At 42.2% G+C, this 27,556-nt stretch overlaps 1 protein-coding gene across 2 annotated transcripts in view; it reads left to right on the plus strand.

Moving 5' to 3' along the window:
- OSBPL11 (oxysterol binding protein like 11) overlaps positions 1–27,556 on the plus strand; it is an 81,297-nt gene continuing 53,741 nt past the window's right edge. For both annotated transcript variants that reach the window (XM_084871609.1, XM_084871610.1), the window contains exon 1: positions 1–951. In XM_084871609.1, the coding sequence (XP_084727735.1) occupies positions 752–951 (200 nt within the window). In that variant the 5' untranslated portion in view covers positions 1–751. The remainder of the gene's footprint in view (positions 952–27,556) is intronic.

Raw genomic sequence — 27,556 nt, forward strand, 5'->3', positions numbered from 1 at the left:
GGGTGGATGACCCCCGCGGGGCTGTGGGTGGGGCGCGGTCCTGGCTGTGGTGTTCCCTTTGGGGGCTGGAGAGAGGGCGTGGGACTTTCTCGCCTCTCGAACCCGGTCGAGGGCCCTGCACCGGGCCGGTGGGAGGAAGTCACCGCCCCCCGAGCGGCTCGCCCCTGGCGGAAGGAGAGGCGGTGCTGGGAGCCGGCGTCCCGCCCCCGGCGGCCTCCTTCCCCGACCCTCCTCCCGGGCTCCGCGGGCGGGCGGCGCCAGCTCGGGCTCGAGGGCTGCGGCGGGAACCGCCTCGCCTGCCGGCCCGGTCCCTCCCCCGAGGACCTGCTGGAGCGGAGGGCGCGCGGCGGGTCCGTCCGTCCGTCCGTCCGTCCGTCCGTCAGCCCCGAGGTCAGGCCGCCGGGCCAGTCCGCGGCCCCCTGGCCTTCGCCCAGCCCCCTTGGCACGAGCCCCCGACTTCCCCGCGCTGCTTCTGCCTCTGGGATGCCACCCGATCCCCGGGCCGGGTGATTTTTGTCTTCGCCGCTTTGCCGGGAGGGAAACACACGTTTAAAGGGTCGCTGCCCTCGCTCCCCTCCGGAAAGTTTCCCTCCAGGGGAATGCCTGTCTTCCTCCTCCGGACCATCTGATGGTGCCCACTCCGGCCACCGTCTGATTGATTCGGCTCGCGGGATCACCTTCGATCCGATCTTAAAAAGTCAGCAACCCGCAACACGACCGAGGAGGAGGGCACGTGGACTTTGGAGCTAAGATGCAGGCGGTGGAACCCGTGTCCACCATGAAAGCCTCGGAGAGCGAGGCAAAGCTGGAGGGCCTGGCCGCGGCGGTGACCCCCAACAAGAACAGCAGCAACAGCGGCGGCGGCGGCGGCATCAGCAGCAGCAGCAGCGGCGGCAGCAGCGGCAGCAACAGCGGCGGCCGCGGAGGCTGTGCCAAAAGCTGGCAGTACAGGTAGGGCCCTTTCTCCAAGGTGATCTCCATCCACCCCGGGCGGAGGGGTGTGCGTGTGTGTGTGTGTGTGTGTGTTGGAATCTGCGTCCCTGCCGCTGTTGAAAGGTAAAGTTTTCCCCCCACTGACTTCCAGAAGCAACTCTTTTCCTTTGGGCCTGGGAATCACATCTTTCATGAGCGTGATTTAATTCATTCACTTGTCCGCTCCACAGGTATTAATTGAGGCCTGTTGGAGAATACCTAAAGGTATCCCTGAACTTCCTCTGGCGAAACCCTAGTTACTCTTTCCTCTGATTTAAGTCTGTGCCCGCTTCTGTTTTTGGCCGTGTTGCAATTTGTTTACAAGCTTGCCTTCTCTGCTTGACTGGGAGGGCAGGGTCAGCTTCCCTCAGCTCTCTCCAGAAGCTAGCTGGCAAACACTGGGTGCTCAAAAGCTATTTGTTGAGTGATTGGATGAAATGATTGAATCTGAAAGATTCTTGCCCTCCGGGTGTTTGTGACTTAAAAGGGGAGAGGTACATTCATGGTTTGAATACAAAGGCAGACGTTTGGATGCTAGTGCCTCTGATACTCTAAACCGGTTATCCTAGAGTTTCATTTTGAGTTGACCAGGCCACTTACTAAGCGCTCTGTCTTGATGAGAAATTCTACATTCGTTAATTTTCCTTAATACGAATGAAACACTTAAGGAACAGGAAGAGAGTCCTGGACAAGCAACAGTTTTTTGTTGTTGTTTGTTTTTTTGATATGTAAAGTATAGAGGAATATACCCTTCCAGAATCTTAAGAATGAATGAAATTAGGATATCCCATGGTATTGGAACTAAAGGGATGAATTCTTTAGGAAAAGGAAAATTTTGCCTGACTCTAGGCCTTTTTAGCTCTTGGGATGCTTGTAGTTGTGAAACTTTAGATTAAAGCCAAGATTTTGTGAAGGATATACATACCGTGTTTCCCCGAAAATAAGACCTAGCACATGGAAAGATAAGACATCCCCTGAAAATAAGACCTAGCGCAATTTTGGGAGAAAAAATTAATATAAGACACTGTCTTATTTTCGGGGAAACAGGGTATATCATGAATAATCTTCTATATTCATAAAAGCCTAAGCGACTGTTGGACTGGTAGCTATGATGCACACTGACCACCAGGAGGCAGACGCTGTGACTGGTAGGTTAGCTTGTTGCTGGGGTCCAGCGGATCAGGACTGAGCAGTACAGCCTGGACATGCCCTGGAGCCCTTCCGTGGTCCCTTTCTGGCCCTGATCGTGCACCTGTGGTGTCCCTCAGCCTGGCCTGTGCCCTCTCAGAATCGGGACTCTTCTGGGATGTCCGCAGGCCAGGCTGAGGGACTCCACCAGTGCACAAATCCATGCACTGGGCTTCTAGTACCCATATATTTGAATATATATGACTATATTAACATACAGGAAAAAAGTGTAGATTATAACTTTTATTGATAAGTGACTGTATGACAAAAATATATATATAGTTACTGTGAGGTGTCTAGGCCCATTTTTTAAATCAACATGATGTATTTTTGTATGTGTCTTAAGACTAAGCATATAAAATTAATTACTTGGCAGGGATATTTTTATATGACTTAAGAAAGCAAGAACCATGGCCAGTGTGGCTCAGTTGATGGGAGCATTGTCCTGTACACCAAATGGCTGCAGGTTCAATTTCCATCCGGGCACATACCTAGGTTTCCGGTTTGATCCCCAGTTGGGGCCTAAAAGTTAGGCAACTCATCATCACATTGATATTTCTCTCCTTTCCTCCCTCCCTATTCCCTCCCTCCCTATCTCCTTCCCTTCCTCCCTATCTCCTTCCCTCCCTCCCTTTCTCCTTCCCTCCCTATCTCCTTCCCTCCCTCCCTCTCTCCCTCCCTATCTCCTTTCCTCCCTCCCTCTCTCCATCCCTCCCTCTCTCCCTCCCTCCCTCTCTCTTTCTTTTTCTTTTTTTAAAATTTATTATTATTTTTTAAATATTGCAAAAATAATATTTAAAAAGTGTAGAGCCCTGGCCGGTCTCCCCCTCTCTCTTTCCCTCCTTCTGCCTCTCCTTCTCTTAGTCCCTCCTTTTTCCCTCTCATCCCTCTCTAAAAATCAATAAAAAAAAAACCACAGCAACATATCCTCAGGTGAGGATATAAGAAAAAAAAAAAAGCAAGAAAGAAAGCAAAGTAAGGTAATATTCCATGTAGCTGGAGGTCAGTTTTCTGACATCCTCAAATCTTTTTTTGAAATCCAGTCGCAATTGAATGGAAAAGTTAAACAAGTTTCTTAGAAGCACTGTGGAGAATTCTCATAAAGCCATGCTGTACTTTCATTCAAAACCCTATTCCTTATTTAGGGTATTAAATTTAATAGTTATATAATTTTCAAACTAGAATCCATTGGAATCACAAATGAAAAAGGTTATCATGGGAAATGTAACAGAGGATATGGCAATTGACAATGTAGGACAGTCAAAGAAGATTTGAAAAATTAACATGCAGGCTCAGCTATTTTACTTCCTAGTACAATAATCATGGTCACATGACCTTAAGTCATCCAGGAAAGCACACCCTGTTAAAAGAAGGTAGAGAATCGAACTTGGGACCTTTCAGTCCGCAGACCGACGCTCTATCCACTGATACAGTGGTGAACAGTTTCAAAGCAAATAGCAATCAGACCCAGGACCCTTCAGTGTGTTGGCCAACGCTCTATCCACTGAGCAAAAGCAGCTAGGGCTCTTCTCACTTTTTAAAAAAATTTAAATTCTTTATTGTTTAAAATATTATATATGTCTCCTTTTTCCCCCATTGGCCATTTCCACCCCCTAGCACATGCCCTCACCCCTTACTGTCTGTGTTCATGGCTTATGCTTATATGCATGCATACAAATCCTTTGGTTGATCTCTTATCCCCCTTCTCTCTGAGGTTGGACCGTCTGTTTGATGCCTCTGTATCTCTGGATCTAATTTTGTTCCTCAGTTTATGTTCGTTATATTCCACAAATGAGTGAGATCATGTGATATTTATCTTTCTCTGACTGGCTTATTTCGCTTAGCATAATGCTCTCCATGTTCTTCTTTTTTTTTTTAATCAATAATCACTTTATTCTTATTTATTTTTTTTAAATTAGGTAGTGTGAGTACTCTAATTTCATTTTTTTAAAATATATTTTATTGATTTTTTACAGAGAGGAAGGGAGGGATAGAGAGCTAGAAACGTCGATGAGAGAGAAACATCGACCAGCTGCCTCTTGCACACCCCCTACTGGGGTTGCGCAACCAAGGTACATGCCCTTGACCGGAATCGAACCTGGGACCTTTCAGTCCGCAGACTGATGCTCTACCACTGAGCCAAACCGGTTTCGACTATTCTTATTTTTTTTTAGTTATTTTAAAATCTTTATTGTTAAAGATATTACATATATTCCCCTTTTTCCCTCATTGACCTCTCCCACTCCGCCCTTGCCACTTTCTTGATGTTATTGTCTGAAGCACAAAAGCTTTTAATTTTTATGAAGCCTAATCCAGTTTTTCTGAGTCATATCTCAGAAATCATTGCCAACTCCAGGATCACAAAGATTTATGCAAATGTTTTAATTTAAGAGTTATATATTTTAGCACTTACTTTAGATCTCTGATCCATTTTGAGTTAATTTTTCTTTCTTTTTAAAATAGATACCTTTTTTCATATAAAAAAATAGATACCTTTTTAGTGATTTTTTTGAAGAGAGGAAGGAAGAGGGAGAGAGAGATAGAAACATAAATTGGCTGCCTCTTGCACGCCCCCTCTGGGGGCTCAGGTCCAAACTCTGGCATGTGCCCTGATTGGGACTCAAACTAGCAACCTTTTGGAGCATGAGACGATGCTCAGTGCACTGAGCCATATTGGCAGGCCTTGGGTTAATTTTTCTTTATGATTAATTTTATTTTTTCTTTTGTGAAATATCTGCCATTTTTTATTTTTCTTATTTTTCTTGTTAATATACCTGATGTTATTTTTCAAATTTACATATTAATATTTTAATGTCAATATTTCCTTAAAAATATTTTGTTGTGTTTTTTTTTTTTTTTCCTGAATAGGTAAAAGAGTGAAGTGTTTACCTTACATACTTGTCTTAGCCACTGAGTTTCCTTCCCTGGAAACATTGTTTTTTATTGATTTCTTTATTATAGTTCCAGAAAGTTTATATTAAACCTTTATATAATAACTATATAAATGCATAGAATATATTTTAATTTTGTATGGTTAACTTCTTTGCTAAATTTGATGCGAAGATTTTTCTAGTCTTTGTATTTTGATTTATTACATATTTTCAGGCACAGAGAAAACTTAAAGGTCAGAACCCTTACTCTTTGTTCCTTTCACTTCTACTATAGAATGTTATTTTTATAAATACTTATTTTCCTGTAGTTTTAAAATGATTTGGTCATTTTACATTTAATTTTTAATTTATCTGGAATTTATTTTAAAACGTGAGGTAGTGTGTAATCTATTACTGTGCTATGAAGTACTCCCAAATTGAGTATTGAAAAAGCACCATTTAAAAAAATATATATTTTTATTAATTTTAGAGAGAAAGGGAAAAGGAAAGAGAGAGAAATATCAATGATGGAAGAGAATCATTGGTTGGCTGCCTCCTGCAGCCAGCAACCCAGGCATGTGCTCTTGACTGGAATTGAACCTGGGACCTTTCAGTCTGCAGGTCACTATTCACTGAGCCAGACTGGCTAGGGGGGAAAAATGCACCATTATTTTTTTAAATTTTTTTTTTTAATTTTTTTTTTTAATCTCAGTGTCTGTGGGCCAGGAATCTCAGTGCAGCTTAGCTGGGTTCTCTGGCTTTGGGTCTTTCACAAGCTACTGTCATCTTGAGGCTCAACTAGGAAGGAGCCACTTCCTGGCCCACTCTGTGAGTCGTGGCACAATTCAATTATTTTTGCCTTTTGGGTAAAGACCATGGTTCCTCATGACTGACTGTTGGTGGCCTCCTGTGGTTCCTGACCACATGCGCCACCTCATAGAGCAGCTTACTACTTGGAAGCCTGATTCCTCAGAGAGAGGGGAAGTGAGAGGAAGGCAAGAGAGCTCTAGCAAGATGGACGTCATAGTGTTTGTAACCTAAGCGAGGAAGTGAAGTCACATCATTTCTCACTGTTCATTAGAACCAAGTGATGAGGTGCAGCCCACATGGAGGGTGTAAAAATCAGCAGGCTGAAATCATTGAGAGCCATGCAAGACGGTGCCTATTACAGATGTTAATATAAAGGTACTCTAGTCGAAACCTGTTTGGCTCAGTGGATAGAGCGTCTGTCTGCGGACTGAAAGGTCCCAGGTTCGATTCCGGTCAAGGGCATGTACATTGGTTGCGGGCACATCCCCAGTGAGGGGTGTGCAAGAGGCAGCTGGTTGATGTTTCTCTCTCATCAATGTTTCTAACTCTCTATCCCTCTCTCCTTTCCTCTCTGTAAAAAAATAAAATAAAAAATAAAGGTACTCTAGATTGTCATCTATTGAGATAGATTTGAAAACTTGGCAGTTGGAAATTTGTTTCTAAAGTGGAAGTTTGGGACTGAATTTGATTGTTGGAGAATAAGAGGAGTATTAGGGCATCAGTTGCATTGACCTAGACATAAGATTGTAAACTTTACAATGTAAAGGGAAGGTGTTAGTAATCCTGGAAACAGTTAGAGCAGTGGTTTTCAACTGGTGTGCTGCAAGAATTTTTAAAAACATGCAATACCTGGTAGGTAGTTGTGGGCACTTTTTTTCCCTTAGGTTGTCAAATGGAAAAATGGCAGCAGCCTCCACAATAGCCGTCTGGTGTCAGTGAATCGAAATTATACCTGATTTTGTGTGTGTGTCAGATTGGCAAAAGATGTAATATATATTTTGGTGTGCTGCAGAATTTTAGTAATTTTTGAGTGCCCTGAGATGAAAAAGGTTGAAAACCACAGTATTAGAGGAAGATTGTTAGACCTTGGTGATTGGTTGGGTGGAGGGTGGTAGTGAGGCAAAGAAGTAAAATTGGCTTCACTCATCCAGAGTTGAAACTGGAAAGTCTACAGGAGAAAATGATTTGGGAGTCATGTGATGCATTTGGTTTTAGGTATGTCGAGCTTAACTTTGCTGTAATGGGTAAGTGGCACATCCATCCATACCTTAGACATATAGGGCATTAGAAATGTGGATAATTGCCTTTATAGTATTATCACATTTAAACTTCACAAAAGTTTTTTAAGGCATTGTTATTCCCATTTTACAGTTGAAGAAAATGGATATCAAATAAGTTGGCTAAAGTTATATAGCCAGTGAATAGAAGAACTTTTATTCTTAGGTAATAAAAGTATATAAGCTCTCTAAAGGAGTAAATAATTATTATTATTTAAAAATATATTTATATTTTATTGATTTTCTACAGAGAGGAAGGGAGAGGGATAGAGAGCTAGAAACATCGCTGAGAGAGAAACATCGACCAGCTGCCTCCTGCACACCCCCCACTGGGGATGTGCCCGCAACCAATGTATATGCCCTTGACCGGAATCGAACCTGGGACCTTTCAGTCCGCAGGCTGACGCTCTATCCACTGAGCCAAACCGGTTTCGGCCAGAGGGCCTCTTTTGGCCTCATGCATTCCTCCTTCGGCGACCCTGATATTATGATGTGGTCTTTGATCACCATTTAAAAGGAAAGAAAATTTAATTCTGGATTCTTTCTTCCTTTTTCAAAGTAACTGTTCAAAGTTTATAAAATGTGCATGTTTTCATTTTTATATTCTGCATGTCAGCTGTCAGGAAAATTTACAGATGTGCAGATTTGCCACTTGTTTGCCAAAGTGGACAGAAGAGAACTACCCAGAGGAGGAACTGAAAAGCAAATTGGGATATGATGGGCCTGCTTTTTCTTAGTTAGGCTCTATTTTGGCTAACCACCATTCACAAACAGGCAGATCTTTTTTCTTTATAACAGATAGTTATATGTTTCAGTAAATGGGTAAAAGTCTACAAATGTAAAATAGAAAGAATTTTTGTGGTCAAATATTAAATCTTTCACTCTAAATACTCTATTACAAGAAAAGGTACTTATTTACAAACTAGTGGCCTGGTGCACAAAATTTGTGCACATTAAAAGGGAATTAATTAGAGGAAATATTTTAATATTGTTATTTGCCTTTTCTCTGTAAAAGAAGTGTCAGAGAAGAAAGAAAATTAGTAAAATGTATATGAAAACCTTCCTCCTGTCAGAGACTGGGGCACGCCACGGGAACCAGAGTAATGTCCCCGCCTACCCATGTGCACCTCGAAATCTCGAGAGACCCAGACTCTGCCGGCCCCACCCTCATTGGGCTAGATCCAGATCCTCACCCCTGTCACCCCACCGGGTTGGGGGCAGGCCTGAGGTCCCCACTCAAGTCCTGCTGGGTGGGAGGCATGGCCTGAGGTCCCCTGCCAAGCTCCACCAGGCCGGAGGGGGGGGGGGAGCACAGCCTCAGGTCCCTGCTGATTGCTCGTTAAGGCTCCTTACAGGAACAGCCTCCGCTGGGGGCGCAGCCATCTTGTGTTACGGGATCCCTGCCCCCCTTGCTATGGGCGCAGCCATCTTGTTACAAAATCCCTGCCTGCTCTCTTGGTGCAGCCATTTAATTTCTTTATTGATTAAGGTATCACATATTTGTCTTCAACCCCCCATTCCAATCCCCCACCCCTCCCTGTCTTCTAGTTTTTATCACTTTTTTTGAGGATGATTTAAAGAAACTCATAAATGTTTGCTTTTTTCTCTGTAGAGATTAAAGAAAAATTGAATCTATTTTTCTGTACCTAATTTTTGTTTTCTATATCTGCAATCTGCTATGGATGCTAGTAAAAACAAGAGAAAGACTATTTGTAGACATATAAATAAAAACTATGAAACATTGTTCCAAAAATCTAGTGAGAATATACCAAGCCTTGAGGAACAAGATTTGGTGTATTATGGTATTCTTTAATTTCTTAATATCCATATATTTTTGCTTTACGGGTCTCAGTACAGTTCATTTGAGTTAATACTTTCCTTGGAAGTTATACTGTATCAGAACTATACAAACAGGTTAATATTAGATTATACAAATTCGTCTTTTTAGTCCTTTTCAAATAAATCACATAGTTTAGGTCCCAAAGAAAATTGTTCATCAAATAAACTTGTGGGAAATTAGGTCTTTTTATTTATTTTTTTATTAAAATGTTTTTATTGGTTTTCAGAGAGAGAAAAGGAGAGGGAGAGGAGAGAGAGAGAAACATAAATGATGAGAATCATTGATTGGCTGCCTCCTGCACACCCACACTGGGGATCAAGTCCTCAACCCAGGCATGTGCCCTGACTGGGAATCAAACCATGACCTCCTGGTTCATAAGTCTACACTCAACCACGAGCCATGCTTTTTAAACTCTTGTTTTTGCTTTTGGAAACAGTGGAAAATATTCTTATTTTTTAAAAAAGTTTTTATTGATTTTCGAGTGAGGAAAGGAGAAGGAGAGAGGAATAAAAGCATCAGTGATGAGAGAGAATCATTGATCGGCTGTCTCCTGCATGCCCCCCTGACTGGGGACTGAGCCCAAAACCCAGGCACATGCCCTGATCAGAAATTGGGAATTCAAATCCAACTTCCTGGTTCATGGGTTGATGCTCAACCACAGCCATACTGGCCAGGCTGGAAAATATTTTTTTTTTTTTTCATGAAATCATTATTTTTTCTTTATTTTAATTGCCAGAATTATTTCTTGAACAATAATAATTTTAACTTTTTTTAAAAACCATTTTTTATAAACGTCATCAGGGATGGGGGGAGAGGGTGGGAGTTACATATTATCTCCAAGATAAGGCTCTTGAACTAACAGTTGTTTGAGGCAACATGGACATGAAGAGATAGCATCTTGGAAAATATTCTTCTTTTTTTTTTTTTTAAATCAATCTTTATTGTTCATATTATTACAAAAGTTCATTTTTTTCTCCTCCACCAGGTTCCCACCCCCCCCCCCTCCGTGCCTTCCCCACCCCCCATTGTCCTCATCCACAGGTGCACAGTTTATGTTCAGTCTCTTCCCGCATCCACCACTCCCCCTTTCCCTGAGAACTGTCAGTCCACTCCCCTCCCGTATCTCTGATTCTATTATAATCAACAGCTAATATTGTTCATCAGGTTTTTCAATCTCCTTTTTTGTTGTTGTTGTTGTTGTTGTTGTTGTTGTTGTTGTTTTAATTAATAAACTTTTACACTCTAAGAATAAATTTTAAAATCTAATAATTTTAAACCTTGTTTTTTTTTTCTGCCCTGGGAATTGAAAAGCAAACTTGTTTACATGTAAATTTGCCATTAGGCTATCAAAAGGTGTAGCCATTCAAGTGTAAATGAACACATTGTTTAAAGATAGCTGCTTGTTGGAATTGGATTACCTGTTCTGGGTGGGAAGGGCTTGTCCTCTCCTTTCTCCATTAAAATTAAGGTGTTAGCTTTAAAACCTCTTTTTGGCAAGAGACCTTAAACTTTCAGAACTTTAAATTTTTCAGATAGTAAATCAGTTACTTAGCATTTTCTCAAATCAATAATACCTCCACATGCCCAAGGATACACTTCACACAAAAGACATTTCCAAATAGATCAACCAACCTCATCCAGACCCCACACAAGGCACTCACAGATCAACACCCCAGCCCTATACTAACTCAACACATCCAGATCTAAGCCTTCATCACTTGATTCAGCAGACCCTCAAGTTCCCCCAAAAGTTTCCAGCCATGTCTGAGAGGCAGCCCTGGGGCGGGGGCAGGCGAGGAGCAAGCTGTTCCGGGCCTGGATGCTCCGGGCAGGGCCTCTGTTGCTCTGGTCCGCTCCACAACCAGCTGCTCTGGGTCTGGCCACTGCCGCTCCTGGCCTGGCTGCTGCTGCTCCTGGCCTGGCTGCTCCCGACCCGGCTGCTCCGGGCCCGGCCGCTCCGGGCCTGGTTGCTCCCGGCCTGGCAGCTGCTGCTCCAGGCCTGGCAGCTCCTGACCTGGCTGCTCCCGGCTTGGTTGCTGCTGCTCTGGGCCTGGCCGCTCCCGGCCTGGCAGCTGCTGCTCCGGGCCTGGCTGCTCCCGACCCGGCTGCTTGGAAAATATATATATATATTTTTTAAATATATTTTATTGATATTTCACAGAGAGGAGGAAGGGAGAGAGATAGAGAGCTAGAAACATCAATGAGAGAGAATTATCGACCAGCTGCCTCCTGCACACCCCCCACCAGGGATGTGCCCGCAACCAATGTACATGCCCTTGACCGGAATCGAACCTGGGACCCCTCAGTTCGCAGTCCGACGCTCTACCACCGAGCCAAACCAGCTTCGGCTTGGAAAATATTCTTGATGTAAATCATACTACCTTGAAGAGAGGGAGCATTTTTGTCCCCTTTGTTCGAGGGAACATCTTCCCTGGGTAAGAAACGACCCCTGTACTGAATTTGCTTAATAAAATGATTTGTGTCCATACTTATTCAGATTAAACTTAAAATAGCCTGATTAAATAGTTACATTATTGCTTTGGCATTACCATTTCTGGGTTTTAGGACAATTTATGGAGCAATTTAGTTTGCTGGTGAAAGAAGGGTTTTCCTTTTGGTTTATTAGGTGCAACTAAGTATGATTTCCTACTTGGTGTCTCCCTGAACTTGAATTTTGGCTGGTTTACTTCCATTGCTATTCTTGAGGTTGGCTAGAAGGGCCCCAGAGGGGATAAACTGAAGTCTGTGGCTGCTCCTGGCTATAGCTGGAAACCCTAGTCTGAGGGATAGAAGGGAGAGAAAACCAGAGGGAACAGAGGAAAAACAAGGAAAGAAAAAGGACATAGCAAAGAAGTAGAAGGAGGCAGGGAGGGAGGGAGGGAAGGGAAGGGAATGAAATGAGAATGTGATCTGCAAATTCAGGGGAGTCTGATATGGGGTGAAACCCAACTGTGTTCTGAGAGGGAAAGAAAGAGACAAAAGTTTAAAAAGACAGAAAAGGGGCAGGCGCTTTCAAAGGGATTCCATAAATACTCTGAAAGAGCTGTGATTGGTGCTGGCAAGCACACTTCCACCATGCTGTACATGATTAATTGCTTATGTCTGTTGCTAAGTGAAAATTTCTGTTTTAATAGAAACTTCAATACTGCAGAGCCAGTTCCAGGAACTGTATCAGTATGTTGCCATTGGGTTTAACCCAGTTTAAATTCTTTCACACGAGCAGAGTGAGTTGGCTCAGCTTCCCAGAGGCCTCCAGGCTCTAGTTTAGTGTTCTCTTGACAACAGCAATTTCATTTGTGGGTTTTATTTCACATTTTCTCATTTTGATCAAGGTCTTTTCTTAGAAAACATCAGTGGTCAACCATTAGTAACTAGAGTTGGTCCGTCTTTAAAAAGCTACATTGATCCTTCATCACTGGAAGGCTCATACCGGTTTGTCATGTCCAACACAGAAGAGAAAGTCATCCTGAGTGGACAGTAAGAGAGCGCATGGCCACATCGGACCAATAAAGCTTGTTGGGAGCAGAGCTAAGGCACATGGTCCTTGAATCAGAAGTTCCTTGGTGGAGGTGGTCTTAGTCAGATTTACTCATTTTAACGCCTTTAGATATTGAGCTACCATTCCTTCACAGTGAATCAGGTCACCTTTCACTAGTGCAGGTTCACACATTACTTAATCTCATGGGGCTGCCGATAATAATTTCAAAAGGAGACAGTCTGTTTTGGGTGAAGGAAGTAGATCTTAGGTTGAGCTTTAGGCCAAGGCAGATTAAAAGACTGTGGGTTTTGCCAATTTAGTTTGTTGTTGTTGTTAATCCTCACCCGAGTATATTTTTTCCTTTGATTTTTTTAGAAAAATAGATTTTATTGATTTTTTTACAGAGAGGAAGAGAGAGGGATAGAGAGCTAGAAACATCGATGAGAGAGAATCATCAATCAGCTACCTCCTGCACACCCCCCTACTGGGAGATGTACCCGCAACCAAGGTACATGCCCTTGACCGGAATAGAACTTGGGACCCTTCAGTCCGCAGGCCGACACTCTATCCACTGAGCCAAACCGGTTTCGGCGATTTTTTTTTTTTAATAGAAATAGTGGAAGGGGGTGGGGAGAGACAGAGAGGAACATCTGTGTGAGAGACACACATCGATTGGTTGCCTCCCTGCACTTGCCCAGACCACTGCTGGGGATTGAGCCTGCAACTGAGGTATGAGGTGGTACGTGCTCTGGACCAGAATTGAACCTCGACCCTTCAGTTTAGGGCAGACGCTCTAACCACTGAGGAACTGGCTAGGGCTTTGCCAATTGAGTTTTGATTACCTGATTAGTCTGTTCTACAAGACCAGAGGACTAGAAGAGTAAGCACAATGGAAGTGTTAAATCAGCCAGATCTTACAAACAGATTTTGTCAATAGTCCTGTGAAGTGGAGCTCTATGGGATTCCCCAGGTTGGAAAGCTCTTTTCTAAGAGCGTTTTCCTTACTGCTGAGGCTGTGGCTCTGCCACGAGGGAATGCTTCCACCCAAATAGATATCCTTGAGAAGGGGGCAACTAAGTAAGCCCATTTGTCAGACCTCAAAGAATCCAAAGGCAAGGTGAGATGCCCCAAAGAGGTATGAATGGTTTTCCAGGGTTGTGCTTGGGGCAGCATGAAGAGTATACCAGGGAAGCTATCTTTGGAGGTGGCTTCCAGGAGTATTTTCCCCCCATAAAACCATTTTGTAAGTGTTGGAATGAGTTGTCATGTACATATTGTAATATGTGATGTTGTATGCAATCAGAGGAATGGTCAGACATTTTTGACCTACTGATATGTTTCTTTTGGGGTCCAATTTATAGCCTTGTTCTAACCATTTCTTTCTGTATTTTGTTAAACAGCTACCTCCTGTGCTTCCATATGCTTATTTTTTTTTTTTAAATGTTTTTATTGATTTCAGAGAGGGGGGAAAGGAAAGATTAAAACATCAATGATGAGAAAGAATCATTGGCTGCCTTCTGCACAATTCCCACCAGGGGTGGAGCCCGAAACGTGGGCAGGTGCCCTGGCCAGGAATCGAACTGTGACCTACTGGTTCATGGATTGATGCTCAACCACGGAGCCACACTGGCCGGCCATAGTGTGTGTGTGTGTGTGTGTGTGTGTGTGTGTGTAAATCTCCAGCTATTTCAGCTGGTAGCATCGGTACTTCTGTTAGGGGCTGAGATTGTTTTAATGCTGCTAATTCAGCAGCAGCAGCCAAATGATTACCTCCACTTTCATTAGTGTTTGCCATTAAATGTCCAGGGATTTTTAAAAATTATTTATTTATTTATTTATTTATTTATTTTAGATTTTATTTATTTTTTTTAATTAATTAATTTATTTATTTATTTATTGATTTTTTTTTGCCCCCCTCCCTCCCCAGAGTTTTATGTCCATTGGTTGTACTTATATGCATGTATACAAGTCCTTCGGTTGATCTATTATCTCCCCCAGATCCTCATCCCCTCCCCACTGTAATTTGACAGTCTGCCTGTTGCTTTACTGTCTCTATATCTGTCTCTTGGTTCATCAGTTTATAATGTTCTTTATCATCCACCAATGAGTGAGGTCATGTGGTGTTTCTCCTTCATTGATTGGCTTATTTCACTCAGCATGATGTTTTCCAATTCCATCCAGGTTGCTGCAAATGATGAGAATTCCTTCTTTTTTATGGCCGCATAGTATTCCATTGTGTAGATGTACCATCGTTTTTGGATTCAATCATCTGCTGACGGGCACCTAGGCTGTTTCCAAATTCTGGCTATTGTAGATTGTGCTGCTATGAACATAGGGGTGCATATATCCTTTCTGATTGGTGTTTCTAGTTTCTTGGGATATATTCCTAGGAGTGGGATTACTGGGTCAAATGGGAGTTCCATTTTCAGTTTTTTGAGGAAACTCCACACTGTTCTCCACAGTGGTTGCACCAGTCTGCATTCCCACCAGCAGTGCACGAGGGTTCCTTTTTCTCCGCAACCTCGCCAACACTTGTCCTTTGTTGATTTGTTGATGTTGGCCATTCTGACAGGTTGTCCAGGGATTTTTTATGATTACTGAAGATGTGTAGGTAATTGGATAGCCTCTAAGAGTTCTAAAACATAACTGTATTTTATCCTTTATCTAGAAGAAGTCAGAAATCCTCTCATTTCCAGAGCATACCAAAGTTAAGGGCAACAGCAAAGACATACCTGCTGTCAGTACAAATGTTAGCCACCTTTAGCCAAACTGCAAGTTCAAGTTAATGTATGGAACAGAAGTTGCCTGAGGCACTGGACTGGCTCCAGTGGTTTTATTTAGAGAGATGAGTGCATAGCTTGCTTGATAGTGACCCATTTCATCCTTTAGGTAAGAACCGTCACTAAACCAAACTAACTCAGCATTTTCAAGAGATGTCTTCTGTAAATCAGTTCAAGGAGCTAGTAGTCAGTCTTCTTAATGTCAGGCGGTCATGCGGACTTTTGTCAGAGGAGGAGAGTATCAGGGTTCAGAGTATTGCAGGGAGCAGAAGTCACAGTAGATGAAGACAATAAAAGAATTTCATAGCGTGCTAGCGGTAGGCTCCATGAGGCACATAAAGAGTCAGTGGAGAGCCTATTATTATTATCTTTTCTACATCTTAAATTGGCAGTGGCTGCAAGTAGCTCTCCTATAGAGCAGGAGACCTTTGGCTACCAGATCTAATTGTTGGCTACAGTGTCCAGCGGGTCCATGTTGGTTTCCATGTCATTGGGCCAAAACATCTAATGTATTTCCTTCTCTTTCATAGATGAAAAGGAAAAAGGGCAATTGATAGTTAGATGTCTTCCTCTATGGGACCAGGGATTAGCTAATAGAGGTCAGAGAACCCTGGCTCGTGTCTGGATATGAGCAGAAATACTCTGGCAAACACAATGATGGGGTCCTCTTTAATACTGGCATGGAGCTCAGTTTTAGTCCAGGGGCTAATAAGAAATAAGGGGTTGTCATTCTGGGCCAGACCCATCCGATAGTTTAACTTTAGATGGGCACTAAGAGCAGCCTCGGGCTCATGGTTATGGAAAGGGCAGCCATTCAGTGAAGGGTTAAGAGTGGGGAGGACCGGCTAACAGCAAGAGCAGAAGGCCAGAAACATGCCAGTAGGACAGTTTTGAGTTATCTTTGAACATTTAGAAGTTTTTTTCAAACTTAATAAGCCCATGAGACAACTCAGTTTGCTTTAATACATAATTTGTGTCTTCGAGGGAAACAATTTTTGAGTCAGTTATGTGTTTGGAGGCTTCAGAATGCCAATTAAAATATGCTTTCCATTCAGGTTGCTTTTTAAAAATTATATATATTTTTTTTATTGATTTCAGAGAGGAAGGAAGAGGGAGAGAGAGAGATAGAAACATCCATGATGAGAGAGAATCATGGTGGATCGGCTGCTTCCGGCAAGTCCCCCCACCCCTGGAGATCGAGCCTACAATCTGAGCATGTACCCTTATCCAGAATCGAACCTGGGACCTTTCAGCTCTAACCACTGAGCCAAACCGGCTAGGGCCAGGTTGCTTACTTTTATAGTCTTTTTCCAATTGACTGTGCAGAGAGAGAAAGAGAGGAGAGATTGATTGATTGGCTGCTTCCTGCATACCTCCTACTGGGGATCGAGCCTGCAACCCTGGTATGTGTCCTGCCCTGGAATTGAACTGGTGACCTCCTATTGCATGGGACAACACAGTCAACTGAGCCATACTGGCTAGGCAGCACTGAACATTCTTTGTGGGTTTTTTTAAAACATATTTTTATTGATTTTAGAGAAAAAGGGAGAGGGAGAGAGAGAGAGAAAAACATCAATGAAGAGAGAGAATCATTGATAGGCTGCCTCCTACACATCCGACATTGGGGACTGAGACCACAACCTGGGTACATGCCCCACATGTCCTGACTGGTAATTGAACTGTGACCTCCTGGTTCATAGGTCAATGCTCAACCACTGAGCCATGCCAGCTGGACTCATCATTGATGTTTCTCTCTCTCTCTCCCTCTACTTTCCTCTTTGAAATCAATAAAAATATTTTTAAAATCACACACACAAAAACAAAACACAAAAAATAAAGCTATGTGTTCAACCCAAACCATGTGTGGGAGTACGTTAGATGTTCAGAGTACACTAGATGTTCAAGGCTAATTTGAGTGTAGGGGCCCTGTCCGGAGTACTCCAGATGTTTAAGGCCAGTCTGACTGTGGGAATCCTAATCAGCATGTTCAAGGCTAATTTACTATATGCAGGTGTAAAAGCAAGGGTGCAGCAAGCTATACACTGCACAGGTGTACCTTTCTGTAGCTCAAATACTGCGGTCACTATTTGGCATAAAGCCTCTTTTGTTTCAGTTTGTTTGTGCTTATCCTATACTAGAAGCCCAATGCATGAAATTTGTGCAAGGGGCTTGGCCCTCGCAGCCCCGGCTTCATCTGGAAGGTCATTTGGCCGTCCAGTCTAATTAGCATATTACAGTTTTATTATTATAGATAATAAAACCTTAATATGCAAATTGACTTAATGGCAGAATGGCCAATTGCTATGACATGCACTGACCACCAGGGGGCAGACACTCAATGCAGGAGCTGCCCCCTGGTGATCAGTGCACTCCTACAGGGGGAGTGTTATTTTTTTTTTTTTTTTAATAAGTTTTTATTTTTCATATTATTACAAATGTTCCTTCCCCCCCACCACCACCATTGCTCTCCTCCACTAGGTTCCCACACCACCCTCTGCCCTTTCCCCTCTCCCCATTGTCCTCATCCATAGGTGCACAGTTTATGTTCAGTCTCTTCCCACGCCCCCCTCTCCCCTTTTCCCCAAGTCAGTTCACTCCCCTTCCATACCTCTGATTCTATTATATTCAACAGTTAATATTGTTCATCAGATTTTTTTAATTTCCTTGGTTTTTAGATTCACTTGTTGATAATTACGTATTTGTTGTTCATAATTTTTATCTTTGTTTACTTTCTCTTCTGAAAGAACCCCCTTCAGCAATTCATATAATTCTGGTTTGGTGGTGATGAACTCCTTTAGCTTTTTTTTATTAGTGAAGCTCTTTATCTGGCCTTCGATTCTGAGTGATAGCTTTGCTGGGTAGCTTATTTTTGGCTGTAGGTTCTTGCTATTCATCACCTTGAATATTTCTTGCCATTCCCGTCTGGCCTGCATGGTTTCTGTTGAGAAGTCAGCTGACAATCGTATAGGTGCTCCTTTATAAGTTACTACCTTCTTTGCTCTTGCTTCTTTTAATATTTTCTCTTTATCTTTTGCTCTTGGAATTTTAATAATGATGTGTCTTGGTGTGGTCCTCTTTGGATTCCTTTTGTTTGGAGTTCTGTGGGCTTCCTGGACTTGTAAGTCAAATTCTTTCACCAGGTGGGGGAAGTTTTCTGTCACTATTTCTTTCAGTATGTTTTCGATATCTTGCTCTCTCTCATCTTCTGGAACCCCCATAATTCTGATGTTGGTTCGCTTGAAGTTGTCCCAGAGGTTTCTTACATTATCTTCAATTTTCTGGATTCTCTTGCCTTCTAGCTTCTGTGGAGGAGTGTCTTCTGGCTCTTTATGTTCCAAATCTTTGACTTGATTCTTGCGATCTTTCCTTCTGTTTTTAGGACTCTGTAGAATATTTTTTATTTCAGACAATGTATTCTTTATTTCTTGTTGATCCCTTATCATTTCTTGTTGACTCCTTATTAATTCTAGTTGATCTCTTTTCATATCCTCATAGGCCTTATCCATCTTTTCTAGGAAATTCTTGAAAAACCTTATAAGCGTAGATTTGAACTCTATATCCAGACGCTTTTTGTCCTCCATTTCTTTCGTTTGTGATCTATTTTGTTGTCGCATTTCGCAGTTACAGATGGGACAGGGTTTCAGGGTGGAGCCTGCAGCTTTGGCTTCCGTCAGCCCCGCCCTATGCGGGTCCTTCAGTGCTCGCTGCCGGCGCCTCTGAGAGAAAGGTGCCCTCTATTTTCGCCTGCTGCCAAACAGTCTAGGCTCTCCCACAATGAGCCCGGTATTGGGGTTCAGTTCAGTTGGAAGTGGAGTTGGAGGTGGCGTTCACAGCAGTCTGGAGCCCCAGTCTCCTTCCCGTCAGGGCAATCCCGCGGCACAGCCGGCCGTCCCTTCTCTGGGCGCTGTGTGCGCGCCTCCGGGACCTCCTTTCTCCGCTACCCCGGGGTTCCGACTTACAGCCCAGCTCCCTATGGCTGAGCCTGGGTCCCCGGGGTCTGGCCCAGAACTGGGGTTCAGAGCAGTCAGGGGCCCAGCACAGTCGGAGTTTTCTCTCCTTCCCGCTAGGGAACGCCCGCCAGGCACTCGGCCTCCCTCCTCTCCGGCTCCCTCCTCTCCGGCTCCGTCCTCTCCGCGCACGCCGCGTGTCTCCGTACCTTAGGCTTTTACAGCTCCTCCGTGCTTCCTTCTGGTTTTCTCCTTGCTTCTTGTTGTAGGATTTCCAGTCAGTCGACTTTCCTGTAGTTCTGGGTAATGTCCATTTTATATTTTAGTTGTATTTTATTAAAATTGTTGTGTGCGGCTGCGGCTAGTTGCCTACCCGAGCAGCCATCTTGGATTCTGTCGGGGGAGTGTTATTTTAAAGTTATGTATCTTCCTTAAGTCTAATAAAGAAGGAGAAACTAATAAATAAATGTGTTATAGCAATGGAGATTTAGGAATTGAAGCAATAATTATTAAGGCTTATAGAAGATGAGCCTCAGACTAAATATAATAATGCCACTTGGCATAATTCAGTTAATCAACTATTTTTCTAGACGTTCAGCTTCTAGAGCTAATCCCAATTAAATATTAACAAATTTAAAAGATCAGGATATACACAATTTGTTGAGTGGTAGTGTTGATAAAGTACTGATGAAGAAATTAACTTTTTCATTACTTATTTGTGTATTAGGTTTTTGGACCATCATCTTTTATTTCATAGAACACAAAATAAGAGTATGATATAATCAGATATGGGGTGTATTTCCATTTTAACAACTAGATTTAATTCATATTAATAGGTATATTTAAAATATAAAAGTCAGCACATTTTAAATGGGAGCAAAGCTTGAGTGTTAAAGGTATTCCATGATAACTCAATTATAAAGAAGTAGAGAGAAGAAAGCAAGAGTGAACAAAAGAGCCGGAACCGGTTTGGCTCAGTGGTAGAGCGTTGGTCTGTGGACTGAAAGGTCCCAGGTTCGATTCCGGTCAGGGGCATGTACATTGGTTGTGGGCACATTCCAGGTAGGGGGTGTGCAGGAGGCAGCTGGTCGATGTTTCTCTCTCATCAACGTTTCTAGCTCTCTCTCTCTCTCCCTTCCTCTCTGTAAAAAATCAATAAAATATATATTTTTTTAAAAAGTGAACAAAAGATATAAGCCTATAAAGCTCTTTATTCTGGCCACCAGATGGCACAGTCAATCCACATCAGCTGGTGGCACTGAATACGGGGGAAGGATGAGAGAGGAGGAACTGCATAGCCTGCTGTTCTAAAGAACAGGATGTTCTTAAGTTGGTTCTTAGTAGCCTCAGATATTGACTGTTTTACATAGTAAAAGCAGGCCAGCAGTTTATAATCACATATTCAAATCTCTAATTCTTTTGAGGTGGGCTTTATGTTACTGTCAAATAAAGTATATCGTCTCATAATTTTTGTGAGAAAGTTAACTCTTTTTAGATATAACCATCAACAAAATATTAATAACATTAAAAACTGAATATACAATGTTACTATTTTGTGAAACATGAAGATATACTTTGATTTTTTTAATCCTCTCCTGAGGATATGATTTTATTGGTTTTAGAGAGAGAGAAAGGTAGGGAGGGAGAGAGAGGGGGAGAAAGAAACATCGGTGTGAGAGAGAAACATTTAACAGTTGCCTCCTGTGCACCCAGACTGGGGATTGAACCTGCAACCTAAGTATGTGCTCTGGCTAGGTAGGAATCAAACCCTCAACCTTTTGGTGTATAGGACAGTGCTCCAACAAAGAGAGCCTCCCACCAGGCTATTTTGATTTTATTTAGTGACTGATGATACTGAAACTGTACTTTTAAAAAGTTTTTAAGAGCTGTTAAATAACTTAAATGTGAGGAATACCTTTAGTAATATGAGAAACTGTACAAAGGTAAAGAAGATTAGATATTATCTTTGATTGCTTTCAGATGCAAATTTTGTTTTTCTCAGTTGTAGATTTATTTATTTTTTTTTTAAGGCTGAGCTCCTTGTAGAATGGATATATAGTCAAAATCCATTCTACAAGGATTTATATTGGGTCGGCAGCTAAGTAATTGCGGATTTTTTAAAGAAAATCAAAGACAATTTTTTCATGGAACTAAATAACTTTATTCTTTAATGTATTGCCCATTTTGATCAATGACCTTTTGCCATCTTTCAGGCAGCATCATAATCCCACGTTCAAAAAACTTCTGGTTTTTATTAGCAAAAAACTGAATCAGGTACGATTTGACATCATCATCATTATTGAAATTTTTACCATTCAAGGAGTTTTGTAAAGATCGAAACAAAAAGTAATCAGATGGTGCAAGGTCAGGACTATATGGTGGATGTGGCAAAACATCCCAACCAAGCTCCATTAATTTTTGCCGAGTGACCAAAGATGTGTGTGGCCTTGCATTGTCATGATGGAATACAACACCTTTTCGATTTGTCAATTTGGGCCACTTTTCTTCAACTGCATTGTTTAATTTCGTTAGTCGTTCAATGTAGACATCAGAATTGATCGTTCGGTTGGGTGGTAAGAGTTCAAAGTAGACAAGTCCTTTGTAATCCCACCAAACTGATAACAAAACCTTCTTTTGATGAATATCAGCTTTTGATGTTGTTTGAGTTGGTTCACCTGGCCTGCTCCACGATCTTTTCCACTTGATATTGTTGTAAACAACCCATTTTTCATCGCCAGTTATCAGTCGTTTTAAAAATGGATCATTTTCATTACGTTTCTTTAGCAAATCGCAGCTGCTAATGCGTTGCATTAACTGTGATTCTTTCAGTTCGTGAGGAACCCATGTATCGAGTTTTTGAACATAGCCAAGTTGTTTTAAGTGATTTTCAATGCATGTATGTGATACATGAAGCTTCTCTGCAATCTCACGTGTTGTACTGTGACAGTCCGAATTGATTATTGCTTTGATTAGGGCGTCATCAACTTCAACTGGACGACCAGAGCATCTTTCATCTTTGAGTGAAAAATTACCAGAACGAAATTTGGCAAACCAATTTTGACACTGCCATTCTTTTAAGGCTTCGTCACCATAAACAGCACATAACTTTTTATGAGCTTGTGATGCGTTTTTCCCTTGCGGAAATAAAAAAGCAAAATATGACGAAAATGTTCCTTTTGATTTTCCATTTTTCAACGAACGCCAAACAAAAACTACAAAACAGATCAAAAAACTTTTTTTACTGATTAACAGCTGAATAGCCAACTATCAAATACAAAATGTGTTTTACATTTGTACTACGTCTGCAAACCTAAAAATTCAACTGAAGCCATATATGTGTGAAACCCGCAATTACGTAGTTGCCGACCCAATATATAAATATTAATATATATAAATATTAATATATATATTATTTATTTTTTACAGAGAGGAAGGGAGAGAGATAGAGAGCCAGAAACGTCAATGAGAGAGAAACATCGACCAGCCGCCTCCTGAACACTCCCCAACAGGGATGTGCCCGCAACCAACGTACATGCTCCTGACTGGAATCGAACCCGGGACCTTTCAGTCCGCAGACCGATGCTCTACCACTGAGCCAAACCGGTTTCGGCTTATTCGTCTTTTTTTTCTGGTTATACTTTGAAGTTTTTAGAAACATTTTCTCCACATTACACATGTGCATTTGAAGAATACAAATAGTTCTAGAACCAGAGAAATTGAACCATAATTAAATTGTAATGCTTTTATTACACATTAATAGCTATGTAATGAGGCTTGGTGTAGAGATTTACAGAGAAAAATAATATTCAGGTTATGGAATTATAGGATAGAGTGAACAAAGAATATATTTTTAAATTGAGGTATAACTGACATATTACATTGTAGTATTTTTGGGTGCACAACATAATGATTTGATGTTTATATATACAGTATTGTGAGATGATCACAATAAGTGCAGTTAACATCCATCACTACACAGTTACACTTTTTTTTTTGTGATGAGAACTTTTAAAAATATATATATATTATTGGGTTTTATTTTATTTTATTTTTAAAATATATTTTATTGATATTTTACAGAGAGGAAGGGAGAGAGATAGAGAGCTAGAAACGTCGATGAGATAGAAACATCAGCCAGCTGCCTCCTGCACACCCCCGACCCAGTATGTGCCCGCAACCAAGGTACATGCCTTTGACCGGAATCGTACCCGGGACCCTTCAGTCCGCAGACTGACGCTGTACCACTGAGCCAAACCGGTTTCGGCGGGTTTTGTTTTTTTTTTACAGAAAGGAAGGGAGAGGGATAGTGAGTTAGAAACATCATGAGAGAGAAACATCAATCAGCTGCTTCCTGCACACCCCCCACGGGGGATGTGCTCGCAACCAAGGTACATGCCCCTGACCGGAATTGAACCCGGGTCTCTTCAGTCCGCAGGCTGATGCTCTATCCACTAAGCCAAACTGGTTAGGGCGTAATGAAAACTTTTAAGGTCTATTTTTGGTAACTTAAATATACAATACACTATTTTTTCTAGTAGAGTCCTGGTTCATGAATTCATGCACCAGTGGGGTTCCTTGGCCTGGCCTACAAGATCAGGCCAAAACTGGTTCTCCGACATCCCCTGAGAGGTCCTGGATTGCAAGAGGGCACAGACAGGCCGTGGGACCCCACTGGTGGTCAGTACACGTCATAGCGAGGGGTTGAGTGACCTTAGCATATCATTAGCATATTATGCTTTGATTGGTTGAATGGCTGACCAGTTGACCAGACAGTTAGCATATTAGGCTTTTATTATATAGGATAGTCACCATGCTGTATCTTACATCCCCAGGACTTTAATTATTCTATAACTGGAAGTTTGTATCTTTTACTCACCCATCCCCCAACCCACAAATCCCTCTGGCAACCACCAATCTCTTTTTTTTTCTTTGTGTGTGTGTGTGTGTGTGTGTGTGTGTGTGTGTATTTTTTTAATGGATTTCAGAGAGGAAGGGAGAGGGAGAGAGAGTTAGAAACATCAATGATGAGAATCATTGATTGGCTGCGTCCTGCACGCCCTCATGGGGGATTGAGCCCACTGTAATACAGAATCGAACTGTGATCTCCTGGTTCATAGGTTGATGATCCACCACTGAGCTATGTGGGTGGGACATCAATCTCTTCTTTGTATTGGAGTTCTTCTCCCCTTCTCACTTCTTCTCGTCTTCCTCCTCCTCATCCTCTTCTTCTCACATAAAAGTGAAGGAATGTTTTGAGGACAAGAACAGTTGAGGGAATCCGAGCTATGTATTAAATATCTAAAACAGGAAGGGAAATTATTTTTGGGCAGAGTCCGGGGGCATTGGGATTCCTGAAGCCCCAAAGCACTGTTGAAGCCTGAAGACTGGGTAAGATGTGAGAGCCAGCAATTTAAGTATCTCTGCTCTTACTTAAATTACTTAGCACTGGTGGGACTGAAAGCATTAACTTGGCTGTGACCTGGAACCGTGAGTAGAGGAACTCTAGTAAGAACTCAAGGGGCTGTTTTTTGTTTGTTTTAACAGAGTGTAGCTTTTTATTGAATGTGTTACAAAAGAGGTTTGGTCAAATAGACCAAAGCCCATGTTAGCATCATACTCCTCAGATTTTTCTGTCTTTGTTTCCACTTTCTACTCCTCAGCTGGGGTAGCAGTTTTAACATGTCAGAATCTATACTAATAAGGATAATATGCTAATTAGACTGGTTCGACCCGCCATCTTCCAGATGTCTGACTTCCTTCCGGACAAAGCCATGGTGGTGAGGGTTGAGGCAGAGGCAGTTAGGGGCAATCAGGCCAGCAGGGAAGGGCAGTTGGGGGCAAGATCAAGCTGGCAGGGGGTTAGAGGCAATCAGGTCGGCAGGGGAGGGCAGTTGGGGGTGAGATCAAGTTGGCAAAGGAGGGTTATTGGGGGCGAAATCAGGCAGGCAGAGGAGGGCCATTGAGGGCGAGATCAGGCCTGCAGGGCAGAGGCAGTTAGGGGCGAGATCAGGCCTGCAGGGGAGAGCAGTTAGGGGTGAGATCAGGCTGGCAGGGGAGAGTAGTTAGGGGCTATCAGGCAGGCAGGCAGGTGAGCAGTTTGGAGCCAGCAGTCCCATATTATGAGAGGGATGTCCCCGATTAGAGAGGGTGCAGGCTGGGCTGAGGGTAATGGGCCACCAGTACATATATAATTATCAGAACATCAGACTAGCATTTTAGAAGTAGACATGCTTTATCTTCTTGAGATTAGTGACCTTATGAAACCAAAAAGACCTGAGCCATTTTACTTAACATTAATAAATAGTGTCTTGCTAACCTTACAATGGAAGAAAGATACAGAAAAAAACCACCTACATATTTAATCATGAGATCAATTCTCTATTTTCAGATTTGATCTTTATTTTCAAGCACTTTGAAGAAATGAGATGAGAAAGGCACCCCACATTGAGTTTATTCCCGAAGCACCCCCCTATTTGCTCTCCAGTAATAGCTGCTAGAATCTTACAGTTAGTTTGGTTATTTTGTTTGCCTGAGAATGTCCTTATCTTCAACCCTTTTCATCTGTCATTCAGATCAATCTAAATCTTTTTGGGACGTTATTCTTTTTTTTATTTTCTTTTTTTTATTAAGGTATTATATGTGGGGCTTTATTCTGTTGGTTGTGTCAAATCTCCCTTGCTCTTTTGCCTTTGATGTTTTAAAGGTAGCTGATTGCCTGGCACTTTCAATTTCCTGGATGCTGGTTAGCTGAAATTTTACTAAATATGCTGTGTGACTCAGGGATAGTAGAAAAAATGCATGTTTAATATCCATTGTATTTTATAGTGTAAAGTTAAAACTTTAGAATAGAGTAGGTACCTTTAAAAGGAGTTCTTAATGTAATTTGTAAAATAAAACATGAAGTCCATGTATAAAAAAGATATCCTATCTAATAAAAGAGTAATATGCAAATAGACCGTCACTAACACAAGATGGCTGCCCTGTGTGGTCAAAGATGGCTGCCACTATGTGGACACAAGATGGCCAGCAGCGGAGGGCAGTTAGGAGAGACCAGGCCTGCAAGGGAGGGCAGTTGGGGGCAGGGGAACCAGGCCTGCAAAGGAGGGCAGTTGGGGGTGATCAAGCCTGCAGGGGAGGGCAGTTATGGGGTGATCAGGCCGGCAGAGGAGGGAAGTTGGGGGCGACTGGGCCTGCAGAGAAGGGCAGTTGGGGGGGGGGGGGACTCAGTCCTGCAGGGGAGAGCATTTGAGGGGGACCAGACCTGCAGGGGAGAGCAGTTAGGGGTGATTATGCCTGCAGGGAGGGCAGTTGGGGGTAATCGAGCTGGCAGAGGAGCAGTTAGGCATCAATCAGGCTGGTAGGGGAGTGGTTAGGGGATGATCATGCTGGTAGGCAGAAGCAGTTAGGGGCAATCAGGAAGGCAGGCAGTTGAGCAGTTGGGAGCCAGCAGTCCTGGATTGTGAGAGGGCAGTTGGACATTCCTCCAGGGCTCCCAGATTAGAGAGGGTGCAGGTTGGGCTGAGATACACTCCCCCCTGCCCCCCGCACAAATTTCGTGCACCGGGCCTCTAATGTCAATATATTTTCCTAAGTAGAAGGAAACTTAAAATGTTGGAAAAGAAATATCAGTGAGATATTGTATTTTCTATTAACCACTAAAACAGAACTTATCTGCAATAAATGAAAAAAAGAGGGCAGGAAGTAAAGAAACTCAGTTGTGGTCAGGCTAAGATACAGGTCCCAAATAAAAGCTTTCCAGTGGCAGGACTTGTAGTGAGCACTTTGCCTCATGCCTGTCTCGGGTGAGGGCGTGGGAATTAGCTGTCACGCTCTTATCAAAAACAGGATCTTCACTGTGGGAGCCCAAGCAATCAGAGGCAGTACGGATTGGCCGCTTGTGTATTTTACCGGAGTGAGGAAGCACTGTTTGATATAGAGACCTTTTTCAGTTTATTCTAGAACCATCAGACTAGATTTTTTTTCTTCAGCACTGAATTGTTATAAAATATTTTTATATTTATAGTATATCTGTTTATACTTACATAGTTTTATATTTATATAATGATTTTATATTTGAAATATTATAATATATAAGAATTTATGTTGGATTATACTTGTTTTGAAGAAATCTGGTACAATAAAGTACCAACCATATGAAATTTGGCGGTTTAAATGCCTCTATTTGTTAACCTATAAATTTTACTTTTGAAGAAAGTTTGAAACATTTGTAGAGTATATATGTCTATAGCTATTTTTTAAATAAAAATATTGTATTTACTTAGAAGCATTCAGAATGTCAGCAAAATAGCTGCAACTTTTTTTTCAATTACAGAGCGGTATTCCGTTAACAGAACAACAATGATTTCGTATGAGCTGCATTAGAGACAACTGAAG

The sequence above is a fragment of the Pipistrellus hanaki genome (assembly GCF_964339955.1).
Source record: "Pipistrellus hanaki genome assembly, chromosome: 2".
NCBI lineage: Eukaryota > Metazoa > Chordata > Mammalia > Chiroptera > Vespertilionidae > Pipistrellus > Pipistrellus hanaki.